The sequence below is a fragment of the Alosa alosa genome, chromosome 24 (genome assembly GCF_017589495.1).
Source record: "Alosa alosa isolate M-15738 ecotype Scorff River chromosome 24, AALO_Geno_1.1, whole genome shotgun sequence".
NCBI lineage: Eukaryota > Metazoa > Chordata > Actinopteri > Clupeiformes > Clupeidae > Alosa > Alosa alosa.
Window position 1 is genome coordinate 12,857,657 of NC_063212.1, and position 14,206 is coordinate 12,871,862.

At 39.9% G+C, this 14,206-nt stretch overlaps 1 protein-coding gene across 1 annotated transcript; it reads left to right on the top strand.

Moving 5' to 3' along the window:
• Positions 1-40: 40 nt before the first annotated feature.
• ddx10 (DEAD (Asp-Glu-Ala-Asp) box polypeptide 10) lies at positions 41-11,652 on the top strand. Its single transcript, XM_048236982.1, has 20 exons — positions 41-318; positions 556-616; positions 752-882; positions 1,384-1,542; positions 1,853-1,973; positions 2,942-3,131; positions 3,995-4,121; positions 4,307-4,469; positions 4,626-4,710; positions 4,837-4,938; positions 5,055-5,142; positions 5,299-5,387; positions 5,890-6,089; positions 8,920-9,056; positions 9,188-9,316; positions 9,801-9,968; positions 10,076-10,132; positions 10,427-10,593; positions 10,792-10,850; positions 11,031-11,652. The coding sequence occupies exons 1-20, from the start codon at positions 130-132 to the stop codon at positions 11,162-11,164; spliced, it is 2,556 nt and encodes an 851-aa protein (XP_048092939.1). The 5' UTR covers positions 41-129; the 3' UTR covers positions 11,165-11,652.
• Positions 11,653-14,206: the final 2,554 nt, after the last annotated feature.

The following is a 14,206-nucleotide window of genomic DNA, read 5'->3' on the forward strand; positions in this document are numbered from 1 at the left end:
AATTGATTTCGCCAGACGGAATGACGTGTACATTCTGCGACACAAAGTGTGCCATGCTTATTTTCCAGACCAACACAACTCTTCTGAGATAATATTGGATTGTGTCAACATCTAATATATATATATATAATGTCTACAAAACCACAGAGGAAAGTTAAACATGTTAGCAACGACCCGGTTGGTAACTTCGAGAAATGGAAGAAAAAATACAACAGGACGAAAAAACGAGTGAAGCAAGTCAGACAACCTACGAAGAAGAAACGGGTGTGGGAGACCGAACAAGACGGCATCAAAAAACTTGTGGCTAAATATGCTCAGGTGGGCATGTTTTATATGGTGAAAATAGGTCAAGTACTGTAAAAAATGTTTAGGATTCTGTAACCACGTTATCACTAACGTTAGTACGTAGAAAGTAAACAGTCCAACAAACTCCCAGTTTTCTTTTTCAGCTGTAAAGCAGATGTATTTTATATTCCCTAATGTTATCGTTATAGAAGTACACTTTCCCTGTTGTACGACCTGAATGAATCGTGCTATTCTTTAATCCAAATGCAGATTAATCCCAAGGATGCAGTGAACTTTTCAGATTTCCCACTATCAAAGAAAACCCTCAAAGGTAGGGTTAAATTTAAAGGAATAAAAATCAACTCAGCTGTGAATTATTAAGTATAACAAAAAATGGAGTGTTGTTAACATTGCGCCAAACACACAAACTGCATGAACTTTATTTTTTGTGTGTGGAACATGTCAGCTTTGGTAGAGGCGCAGTATCGGCAGCCCACAGAGATTCAGCGGCAGACCATAGGCTTCGCCCTGCAGGGAAAGGATGTACTGGGGGCAGCCAAAACGGGCTCAGGCAAAACATTGGCCTTCCTGATCCCTGTAAGTCTCATATCTGTCAATACAATACAATACAACATCATTCATACTGGGTTTGTGACATGGCCATGCATTGCATGAGGGTGTACTTGGCAAGTTGTGAATTGGACAATTACTGGAGTTTTAGATAGATAGATAGATAGATAGATAGATAGATAGATACTTTATTGATCCCCAGGGGAAATTCAAGGTCTTTTACATGATGATGTGCGATGAATTTATGAAGGAATAGGATGGTACATTCAGAGGGGTTATCTAGAGTTAGTTTGCTGATTAGCTTCATGTTTTGCTTCAACAATCAGACATAAAATATATGTTGTGTGGGATGTATGCAGAATTCTTTTCAGCTACATGACACAGATTTAGCATTCCAGAAATCATGTAGGCTATTGCTGGCAGTATCAAACGATCCTGCCTCACTCTAGAATGAAGGAGACAGGATGGTTTGTGTTTGGATGTGAGTGTAGAGTAACTATGTGACTGATACTGTTTGTATTGTGTCAGGTGCTGGAATGTTTGTATCGAAACCAGTGGACGGCACTAGATGGCCTTGGCGCCCTTATAATTTCCCCAACTAGAGAATTGGCCTACCAGACATTCCAGGTTTTGCGTAAAGTGGGTAAAAACCATGAATTCTCTGCTGGGCTGATCATAGGCGGCAAGGTGAGAGAATTGAACTACTCATCAATCTTCAGAAACATCTCTTATTTTAATTGAATCAATGTGCGGATGTGTTTCTATGACATAGTCACTAATAAAAAAAAAAGTTTATTTCAGATAAATAATAACAAATGTATTTAGTGTCATCCTATCACATACACAGGGCTCTAATTTGTATATGTTGATTGGTTGTATTTATTAGTGTGATGTAGAATTGTTTAATTTTTTTCATTCTGTTTTTCTGCTATGTTCTCTGATACCAATGCATTGCTGTTGTGTTTGTCTTGCTGATGCATCGGTGGAATGCGTGCAGGACTTGAAGGATGAGGCCGAGAAGATCCATCGCACCAATATCATCATCTGTACTCCAGGTCGCCTGCTGCAGCACATGGACCAGACCTCTGCTTTCCATGTCTCTGACCTCCTCATGCTAGGTAGGTTTATGTGATTGGTTGGCTACTTGTGTTTGTTTGTGACTCACACCCGGGCTACACCGGGACCACAGCTGAAGCGCTTCATCTTGAAGACTGGTCTAATTTTTTCCGAACGTATGTGCCACTATCTCATCCCGTGTAGCCAATTCCAATTCAATTCAATTCAATTCAAATGTATTAGTCACATACAATTATACAGAGTATATGTAGTGAAATGCTTTGTCCACTGTCTCCATGGCTGCAATGTGTAAATAATAAGGAAATTAATAGAAAAAGAGAAAGAAATGTCTAAAGTGCATGAGGTGTTTCCAACATGCTTGTGCTCCTGCTACAGTCCTCATTCAGTATCCGGATGGCTAAATTGCCTAAGCCTAAATTGCTTCAGGCGTCTGAGGCGTGCCTTTCTCACCAGTGAATCGACATGTTTGGTCCAAGTCAGATTTTCAGAAATATGAACACCAAGATATTTAAAACTCTCTACCCTTTCCGCCTGAGAGTCGCTGATCTGGAGTGGTTGGTAAATACAATTGTTCAAATTCAGCAATGCAAATACAACATATTCAAATTCGGTTTAAGGTGACACAAGTTTTATTCCATACTTTCTGCTGATAACGCCTGAAATCTATAAACATCTCCTTAGTGTTGGTAACATTTAGCAGTAGGATGTTGTCTTGGCACCAGTTTGAAAGTCTATCTACCTCATTCAAGTAAGCCTGCTCATTGTTCTTAGAAATGAGGCCAACTACTGCTGTGTCATCAGCAAACTTGACAATGATGTTGGAGTTATGTCATGCTCCATTGATGATGGGTGAAGTGAATTGTTGCAGTAGACGTGTTCAAACGGATCACCAAACGGAACGTAATGCTTCGGTTACGTGCCCGGTGTAGGCTCCCTGTTAGAGATCAAGAAGAAGAAGTCCTGTCTCTACCGCTTCATTTCCTTGTCTTTTGCTTCCCTGCTGCTCCAGTCTTGGACGAGGCTGACCGTATCCTGGACCTGGGTTTCTCGGAGACACTGAACGCCATTGTAGAGCATCTCCCCACCCAGCGGCAGACCCTGCTGTTCTCGGCCACACAGACCAAATCTGTCAAAGACCTCGCTCGCCTCAGTCTCAATGAGCCAGAGTATGTGTGGGTGCATGAGCAGGCCAAATTCAGGTGGGTCCCCCAGCAAGCAGTCTGTCTCATTTGCCAGTGATTTAGTCTGATATTGGTGTCGGTGATTTAGATACAGAATTGTCTGACAAAAGTTGTATTGTAAGTAAGGGTGTCACGATTCCGATTTTAAATCGAAATCGATCGAATTCATATCTCAATGTCGAATTTCAAACTCAAAAGGTAGAATCAACGATGTAGCCACACCCCCCAATGTAACATCCAGCATGTATGCCAGACGCAAAAACACACACACATACACTTATTAAACTGTGGCGTCAACACTCCTCCAACTCCTTCAACAGCCAGTTAAAAAAAAACATCAACCGACCGAAATTGAAGCCCCTCTTGCTATTCTGAAATCACGGGTGTGGAAGTATTTTGTCGTTCTTTCACATCAATTAACTATAAGGCTTAAAATGCATATTGATAAGTGCATATTCCATAAATAGTAACCTTGGGTCTCTTCGGAGTGTGATGAAACAATCAAATATTCATTCTGTGTTGTTTCATTTCACTATGTTCACGTCTATGTTTAATGTTTGTTCTGTTTACAACCTTGCCATTGGAACGGTTTTAAAATAAAAAGCGGTTTCAAAATAAAAGCCTCCGAAACAGAATAGGAAAAGGCCAACAACATAAGGAATGCATTAATAGTAATATTAATCGAATGTAAAAAAAAGTAAAAAAATCGAAAGTAAAAAAAAGATCGAAAATTGAATCTTGACTTTTTAAAATCGAAAATTAAATTGAATCGAGAATTTGGAGAATCGTGACACCCCTAATTGTAAGTAATTATTCTCTGTTCCTCGGAATCTAAGAGAGTTCCTACTTAACTTTTTTCTTTCTTACAATTTTTCCATTAGTACCCCCGCAACACTAGAGCAAAGCTATGTGGTGTGTGAGCTCCATCAGAAGGTGGATATGCTGTTCTCCTTCCTCAGGAGTCATATACACAAGAAAATCATTGTCTTCTTTGCATGCTGCAAAGAGGTATGGACACTCACACCTGCCCACAATACACAAGCATAAACACAAAAATAGTCCATAGTGCTAACTCGGGTAGCTTGTGTTTACAAGTATGTTGGCTAGATAGCTCACCATTTTTAGATAAAGACTCCTTACTGCTGTGTCAAAAGTTTTTGAAAAACTAATTTAAGATATTTTCTCTGCTTCAGGTGCAGTATCTCTTCCGAGTGTTCTGCCGTTTAAGGCCGGGCATCTCAGTTTTAGCGCTTCATGGGAAACAGCAACAGATGAAAAGAGTGGAGGCCTACAATGATTTTGTTGGGAAGAAGTCAGCAGTTCTATTTGCTACCGATATTGCTGCAAGAGGACTGGGTATGTTACTTTTTTGTGTGTGCGCACGCACAAGCACCTGTGTGTGTGTGTGTGTGTGTGTGTGTGTGTTTGTGTGAATTTTTCATAGACTTTTCTTTTCTGCCTTTCTTCCGGTTAATCCATTCCACTCTTTTGTCTGTTCCTGTCCATTTTTAGACTTTCCAGCAGTGAACTGGGTTCTGCAGTTTGATTGCCCTGAGGATGCCAATACCTACATCCACCGAGTTGGGAGAACAGCCAGGTAACTTGAATGAGGGGTCTCTTTGGGTCACTTTGTCAACTACTACAAGGGGGTCTCTCTGTCGGCATTTTTTTTTTTCTGAACAATTTGGATTGGGTGAGATGATCAGACTCCCTCCGTCTCCAGGTACCAACAGGGAGGTGAAGCGTTGCTGGTCCTGCTACCCTCCGAGGAGAATGCCATGGTCGCTGCCCTCCAGGAGCGTCGAGTGCCCATCAACAAGATCCAGTAAGGAGCGCCGCCGCATACTCATGCAGACACACACAATGCCATCACTAACTCTTCTGACAGACTTCAACCAGAGTGATAACAAATATGATTCAAACATTTTTTTTTTCCCCCAGAATAAATCCGGAGAAACTAGTCTCAGTACAACAGAAGTTGGAAGCATTTTTGGCCCAAGAGAAAGAGCAAAAAGAACGTGCACAAAGGGTTGGTACAGGCGTGTGTGTGGGTGTGTGTGTGTATGTGCACGTGTGTTCACTTGCATTCATGCATGTGTGTATGCATGTGTGAATTTATTAACCACAAATATGCAAGACGTACTACTGGTCATTGTTTCATCCACCCTCTCCTCTCGTTCTCTAGTGCTTTATCTCTTACCTGCGTTCCATTTTCCTGATGAAGAACAAACAAGTTTTTGATGTTACTCAGATAAAACTGTCTGAATACGCAGCGTGAGTACACCACCCTACCGACAGTTTGGACAAGCCCAAAATGATTCCTACCCATGCCAACCAAGTTTGATTTGTAGTGTATACATATTTCACCAATATAGACTTCCTCTGCCAGGAAATGACATAAACCAGAGATGAAAGAGGATACATTGTGCTAGAGAAATACTGATTAAAAAACAGAACTATTTTTGGTGAAATTAGAAATAATGTATAAATAACGAAAATAATGCACACCCTCCGAGGTGCTGGCAAGGGAAAATAAACTAAGAAAAACTTGGTCACTGCACACTCTACCTCTTTTTCCTTTTATTTTTATCTCAACGTTTCGGCCTGTCAGCCTTTGTCAAGGTTCCTAAAGCAAAAGAAAAATAATTTTAAAAGAAATTAGAAATAATACAATCAAAATTTAGCAAGGTTATAAATAGTTATGGTCTTAACTGTACCTCTTGGCATGTGACTTCTGTTGCATATGTCACCCTCCTCCCTCATTCCCCCCCCCTAGATCACTGGGATTAGCCGTGGCTCCTCGAGTGCGTTTCCTCAGCAAGGCTCAGAAACCTGGACACAAGGAACAAGAAGATGAGGACCATGGGAAGAGAGGGGAGGAGGACGAGGAGGAAGAGGATGAGGATGGGGATGAGGGAGAAAGCGACAAAAAGGCAGAGAGGAGCTCAGAGGAAGAAGAGAATAGTGAAACGGAAGGTAATGGAGCAAGTCTGTACTGTTATCTTGCAGTTAAAATTTGATTTGTGTTTTTGTTTTTAATCTACTAGTGCAGTGTTTCCCAAACTTTTTTTCTGGGGCGTATTCCAAATACGTGATTTAGTGACAAACCTGGGTAAGTTAACTCAGAGTAAGGGGTAAACCTCCTAATAGAAGAGCTGCATGGCTTCATTCCTCTTACAAAACAATGCCATAGGGCTGTTGTAGGAGGTTTACCATTTACCCTGAGTTAACTTACCCAGGTTTATCACTAAACCACATACTTGGAATACCCCCCAGGGGACCCACTTTTTAAAAATAACAGACCATCGCGACCCAATTCACTTCAGATCTAACATGCAACCACCAATATTGTTTTAGGCCACAGGTTCTCAAACATTTCTTGGGGATATTCTTGCATGCTACACAGGCATCGTCACTTTTCAGCATAGTAAGCTGTTCCTGTATTTCTAAAGAGAGATGTTGTAGGCTACGTTGCCTTGCAGACAAATGGATCCATAACACCGTCAATTCCTATGTAAACATGTAGCAAATAACTCAAGTCGTTATATTGTAGCCTATTTGTGGAGGTTTCTTTATTTGGAAAGTTGAATCCGCATTTCCCTCTGGAGTTAAACGTTTGTTTGTAGGCCGTATACCAAGGCTGTGTATTGATGTTGTGACAAGCTATGTTGTAAGAATGTGAAATGAATACATATCAGAACAATGGCTTTTTTGCGCGATAGTCAAAAGATAATGCGCCTTTACTGCCTAGTAGAGTTTAGCGAGGTGGGAAACGAGAGGAAATAATAGCATTTAAAATGTTCATTTAAATTGTAGCCTACCTAATATAATGCACTGTTGAGTGTTTTAAATCCGAAATAAGGCCATCCTTAAAAATATTTTTGTTTGCAGTAACAGCAAAAAAAAATTAAAAATGGGTCGGTAGGTAGGTCAATATTTTTTTTTCAAGATTCAAAGTAAAAAAAAAAAAAAAGTACAATTTTGGTCATGGTGATTACGTAGGAATGAATTTACACAAATGTGCATATCGTGATCGTAACTGACTGGGTCTTCAACCCGTGCCTTCAGGCACCATTGCAAACCTCATTCTGATGCAGGTTATATAGACCAGCCTTTCTCAAACTTCTTTGACCTGAGGCCCGGTCATGGCAGACTTTTTGGGTCATAGGGCTCATCTACATGTACCCAGAAAGAAGGCTACAATAGCTCTTTGGCCACGTTTATATTGAAATTTGACTATACAATACTCAATGCTATACAGTGTATTATACAGTCTCTGCTCTGTTTCTAAGGAAGTTCCAAAAAACAACGCCGTTCTATTAAGTTTCGTTAAATAAATAAATAAATAGCCTTCCAACAGGTTGAAGCGGAGCTTTGATACCAACGTTATCGATTCGTTTCAGTTTCTCTCGCGCAGACGCCAAGACTGAATGAATGCTCATACCACCACTTAATTGTAGGGCTCCATGTTTAATGACATCGATAGCAGAAACGTTTGTTTTCTTTTTTTTTCGTCGATCCGCGGTTTCTTTATCAACCGCGCAGCAAATTATCAGATGAAGCACGGGCCTAATTTCACTCCACGACTCCGCGGACCAGCAGTCTCCATGTTCGCGGACCCATATTTTGAGAAATGCTGAATAGACCACAACCAATTTCAATACTCCGACACGGTCACCGTTAGACTAGGGGAGGAGGGATGAGAAAAAAGATCTGGCCACAGTTCTTCCAGAACTTCGTGCCAAGTAAAAGCGTTATCAGTTTGTGTGAATGAAACGGCGTAGGCCATAGTGTGACGTGTAAAACCAATGGTGTAGAGATGACGCCACAGGTTTTTTTTAAGTGAGCCACGTTTGCATGTAGGCAATTTATATTCACAATACTTGGGCCTACTAAAATAAATATTATTTTATTGCATTTGTATTGGTTGTTTAGAGTAAAAAAAAACAATCGGGTCGGTATTAACGCAAGTTTACAACAACGGACTAAAAGGGGAACAAAGTCGGTCGGTTCTAAATTGAAGGGTCGGGGGGAAATGATTAAGGATGGCCTAATAAGGAATGTGTTGAGGTTGCTATTAACTTTAAAGAGTGCATCTACAATCGAAACTATGACGCAAATTGAATTGCAATGTCCGGTATACGGATGTCCGCTTTAGTTGACTAGATTTTAATCGGTGAAGTTGTAGAGCTGGTGTCTGTTAATGTTTGTGAAAATAGGCTGATTCATGTCCCTTGCATTTTGCAACTGCGAGGTCCATGGTAGGCGCCCCACAGAAATGTTTAATTTTGTAAGTGAGATGCAAATTGAGATGCCAATTTCAAGTGAGATGCAATTGAGATGCCAATTTCAGAGCTATTATAAATAAAATTGCATTTTGAGGGCTGTGACTGTGGTAAACAAACTATATCCTAATAGAAAACTGATAGCCTAGGCCTATTAGACAACATACATTGTGCTGGTGACCCAAATAAAATCTCCTGCGACCCAGTCTTTGGGAAACTCTGTACTAGTGAGTTCTTTGTTTTCTAATATCATTTCCTGTCTATATTGATTAGCTGGAAAAATGTATTTGTATGTAACTGTAAATCTTTACATGTTTACTCTAAGATGTTAATTCTGAATGGACCTTTGCATTCAGTTTCAATTAAAATGCAATGAGCAATTGCATAGGAACCCAGTTCAGGGTAAGGGAAGGGGTGAGACCCCCACCCATTTTGCAGTAATCTCATGACGCAATTTTATAGAGCATCAGAGAGGTTCTGTGGCTGTAATATAAAACACTACACCCTGTGATTGACCTCAGATCCTGCAGCCAAGCTCAAAGGCCTGCTGTGCAATTCTGATGATGATGACAATGACGAGGATGATCTAAAAGATCTGGACCTTCTCACGGTCAAGAGAAAGGACGTATTTAATGTAAATATGAGCCAAGATGAAGAGGTACGTATATTCATGTTTTATCTCTGTGTGTGCATGAGTCGATTACATATATGCAGATGATTTGTGAATGGCTGTTCATTTTCACTGTCTAACGTATGTATGCTGTATGTGTATTTATATGATCTCTGTAGGATGATGACAGTGAATCAGAAAAGCCTAAAGGTCGTCAAGTCAGAGCATCAAAGGTTAAAGAGGCTAAGCGAGTTCGGAAGAAGAACTTCAAGGTTAACACGAAGATTGTTTTCACCGATGGTGGAGAGGTATGTGCACGGCTGTATTGTCCCACTTTTTTTTTTTTTTTAAGTATATTTTTGGGGGCTTTTATGCCTTTAATGTGACAGGATGGTGGAGAATGACAGGAAGCGAGTGGGGGAGAGAGTCTGGGTGGGATCCGGAAAGGACCACGGGGCAGGAATCGAACCCGGGTCGCCGGCGAACGGTGCAGGTGCCCAAGCCAGTTGCGCCACGGCCGGGGCCTTGTCCCACATTTTTACACAAGTCAATTACATTTACAAAAATAATGGGTGTGTGATGTGTCATTTGGGAGAAAAATCAATAAATCTGTTGTAGTACAGGCTGCTGTGGCAACAGAATGACCAGCTCACTTCTTCATCTCACTTAGAAAATGAACTATGCCTATTTTTGAAGAAATAGAAATGGAGTTCATGCTTTCAACCTGTGAGATTAATGTAGAATTAGAGCTAATCATGGATCCCCTAACCCCAACGTTCCACTGTCCTGTAGGTGGTGCAACAGTGGCCTGTCATCCAGAGGCCCGTTGTCAGCGACAACCAGGAGGAACAGGAAGAAGAGTCTGGCATCAATTTCGAGAAAGCCAAAGAGAGGCTGAGACTTGAGGATCAGGAATATGACAAAAATGAATATCGCAGAAGGATCCACGAGAAACATCGGGTTAGTGACCACACACCCCTCCCACACACACACACACACATACAACGTCTTTATCTCTGTCGCCTAGCTTAGTAACAGTCTTGTTGTTTTGTTTTTGTTTTCCACAGGAGAAGAGACTGAAGGACAAGGCCGCTAGGAGAGAGGCCTATAAGCAGCAGAAGGAGGTAAGGGGTTCATCTTTTGCCCTTGACGGTCTGTAGGAATAGGGTGTTTAGGCACGTGTTTGTTTGTTTGTTTGTTTATATGGTTATGTGTTTAATATGCAAATTGTGTTTTGATGTGTGATATTCGTTTGCTGTTTGTATGGTTATGTGTTTAATATGCAAATTGTGTTTTGATGTGTGATATTCGTTTGCTGTTTGTATGGTTATGTGTTTAATATGCAAATTGTGTTTTGATGTGTGATATTCGTTTGCTGTTTGTATGGTTGTGTGTTAAATGTGCATATGGTGTTTCAGGAGAAGGAGAAGAGGAAAAAGCAAGAGGCTGAGGGTGATGATGAGGAGGATGATGATGATGAGAGTGACGGTGATGAGCCGGTCGCCTATCTGGCTGGTGCAGATGATTTTGACATCAGTGCACTCCCAGACCCAGATAAATACAGAGACTCCGACAGTGAGGGCAGGTGAGTACTGCTGGGTGATATAGGTGTCTTTAGGTTTAGACATCATGTGGGGGCGAGTTTGGGTCATTCTTGTTCAGTCATTGAGAACCAAACAAAGGCAACCACAGTATGTTGGAACAAAACTGACAGTTGCTGCTAGTACAAAGACTTCAAGTACATTGTATGGTATTTGATTCTGTATTTTGTGTTTGTGTGAAGTGACCATGAAAGAGGATCACGGAAGAGGAGAGCCAGTGACAGTGAAGACGAGGAGCCAGGTGTGTAGAACTATCCTGATGATCTAGCGATTTAGACAAAATTATATAAATAACTATCTAATTACACGCCATAAAATGTAATATCTTTAAGATTCTAACTCTAATTAAACCTACCACAATGTAATGTAACAGTCATAACTTGTATAAAATGGCCCAACTTACCTTCTTTGTTCTGTGCAGTGATGAAGAATAAGGGGAAGAAGAGGTCCAAGCTGGAGGTTGAGCCTGACATAGAATCCAATCCTCTGGACACTGGGCTGTCCCTTGGAGAGGATGAGGAGCTGGTCCTACATTTACTTGGGCAGAGGAGTTAACAGTATATTTGTGAAAATACATCTGACAGACAGAGACTTGTAATACTCACTCTCACACATACCACCATCCCCCAGATTTTGTACTGCACATTTTTAAATGCTATATCAAAACAGCAAGCCTGCTTTCAGTGAGTGGTCCTCCAAGGTTTTTCTAAATGTTCAGAGTGTGTTATGGAGAACTAGCTATAAAATACTAGCTACCAATGCTATCTGACCTCAGTGCTTGATTTTCACATTAAATCATTACGAAAGTGTATTTGTAAGTAAAGTCATCGGAAAATATAGTTTACCATGTAAATAGTAGCTAAGTGTTTCAAACAAATTATGCTGATCTAAATTTGAATAGCTACAGTCAGTGTTACAGACGTGAATGTTCAGAGAAAACAGACTATATACACAATGAGAATTAAATGTCATCGATAAATATAAATACGAGTGTAACCACACAAAATCAGAAATGGACAAAAAAAAAAAAATCCTGAAACAAACTACCAAGACACAGTAATGACACTTTTTGAAATCACTCTTGTTTACTCATTATCACTCATAACCACCTTATTGTTTGTTTTGGATGGGAAGAACTACATGGCCCCTTTTTTTTAATGCAGAAAGGAGACCCTTAGGATAACAATACTAACCTGACCCTCGCCAGATGAATTTCGCTCCGCCTAGATCCACTCATCCATCTGTAACCGATCCATTGGAATGGTGTTTCAGAAGGTTGGGCCTAATCAAAAAATGCTTGCATATGATTGAATAAGCCACTTGTCCGTCATCTATTGACTTGTTACTTCAACCACTCACATCGAAGCCAACCCGTGACGCTGATAACAGTCTCACGGTCACTTCTCCACTACGTCACATCTATGAAACTCCCGCCCTGCGTCCTGATTGGCTGAACCATAAAGTCGGTTGCAGAAATAACTCTCAATGGAAGAGGTCCCAGATGGATGGGAGTGAAGCTAGGCGGAGCTAAGCGGAACGAAATTCATCTGGCAAGGGTCCGGTTATAACAATACTGCCTTTACAATAAATACAAGATAACTGGACGATGGTAGTTCACAGTTTCTTCAGTTTGTCAATTCTGGGCTGGATAGGTAAAACTAGACGATAGTGATACAGTTTCTTGAGTTTATCAACTGCTGGCTGGATGAGTAAAACGAAAATTCCTCATGGGAGTCGACACAATACAGAGGATATGAAAAAAGCATACAGTGCAACCGGAAAGTTTTCAGGCCCTTTCAAGTTTTCCACATTTTTTTATTTTTCAGACTCCTCTTAAAATGGATTCAATTCATTTTTTTCTCATCAATCTACAGACAATAGTCCAACACTCAACAAAAAAGCAGGTGCTTGCAGTGTTTCATAGATTTATAAAAAAATAAAAGACTGAAATATTCCATTTACATAAGTATTCAGACCCTTTGTTATGTCGTTTGCAATTGAGCTCTGGTGCCTCCTACTTCGATCAATGGTCTTTGAGATGCTTCTACAACTTGATTGGAGTCCACCTGTGCCTAAATGAATTCACTGGACATTAGGAGAGACACACATCTCCTTATATTAGGTCTCACAGTTGATGGTGTATGTCAGAGTGAAAACCAAGCCCCAAGAAGATTGTCTGTAGACCTGCGGGACAGAGTTGTGTGAAGACAGATCTGGGGAAGGATAAAAGAACAATTTTGCAGCATTGTAAGTGTACGTTCTATATAGATCGTATTATTAATAATACTAGGGAAGAATCGTGGATAGAAATTGAAAATGAACAGTTACAAAGTAACAGTTTATTAGTTGCTCTCTTTTCAAGGGATAGAGTTAAGTCTACAAACTGTTATTAATAGCATGTTAAATGCTTGGAGAAAAATAAAAAAAAAAACATCTTGGCCAATGTTTAGGGCTCCCAGGGAATATACAGATTTGGAATAACCCTTCAATTAACATTCAGAAATCTCAATTGCATTGGGATACATGGATAAAAGCTGGAATTAGGAAAATATCAGACATTATAAGATGCAACTCAGTCCTGCTATTCCAGGAGTTGAAAGCTAAATATAAGTTTAAAAAGACACTGAAGCGTTTAGGTATATACAAATAAAAAATTGGATTAATAAACTTGATCTAGAGAACACAAGTTCCTCAGATATTATGAAAATATTTTCAGAAATGAAAAAAATAGTCTGACCGGATACATGTATAAAATTTTGATTAAAGCTGAAGAATTACTGAAAAATATATATAACCAGTGGACAACAGATTTTTGGTTTGAGGCAAAAGAAAGATGGAAGGAATGCTTGGACCTCCTAGTTAGACTCACCTGTAACGAGAGTTTACATCTAATCCAGTTTAAGGTAATGACGAGAATATAGTACAGTAGAAATAAAATTCATAAATTTGATGTTAGACTATCTGATAGGTGTATAAAATGTAACCAACATGAGGATTCACTTATGCATTCCTTCTGGCATTGCATGAGGGTTAAAAAGATATGGAAGGATATTGAGCAGTGGTTATCATCAAAAATAATAATGGAAATTATTTTCACACCAAGGCTATGCATTTTTCAAGATACAGAGGAAATAAGGTACCCAACTGGTTGGGAAATTCTGTTCTCTTCTTTAATTTTCAAAAAGTTAATTCTTAAATATTGGAAAAATAAAGATGTACCTTCACTTCAAGAGTGGAGGGCATTAATTAAATATTATTTAAATATTGAAAAAACACTGTCAGAGGATCGAAATAAAAATAAACAATTTGATAACTTATGGAAATCCATTTATGATGCCTTATAATATGTAATTTATTAAATAATATATGTATAACTTCCTACATTAGCTATACTCGAACCCTTTTTTTTGTGCGTGTGTGACTGAAGTTGAAGGGGGCTGGAAGTGGGGAATGGGTGCAGGGAGGGGGTGGGTGGGACTGGGAGGTTGTTAGAATGAGGGAGGAGTGGGAGGTTTTGGGGTTGGTGTTATGAGGGAAGCATGAAATGTTGGAGGGAAATCAACTTTTGGAGTTCTCTCTTTTTCTCTCTCTTTTTAT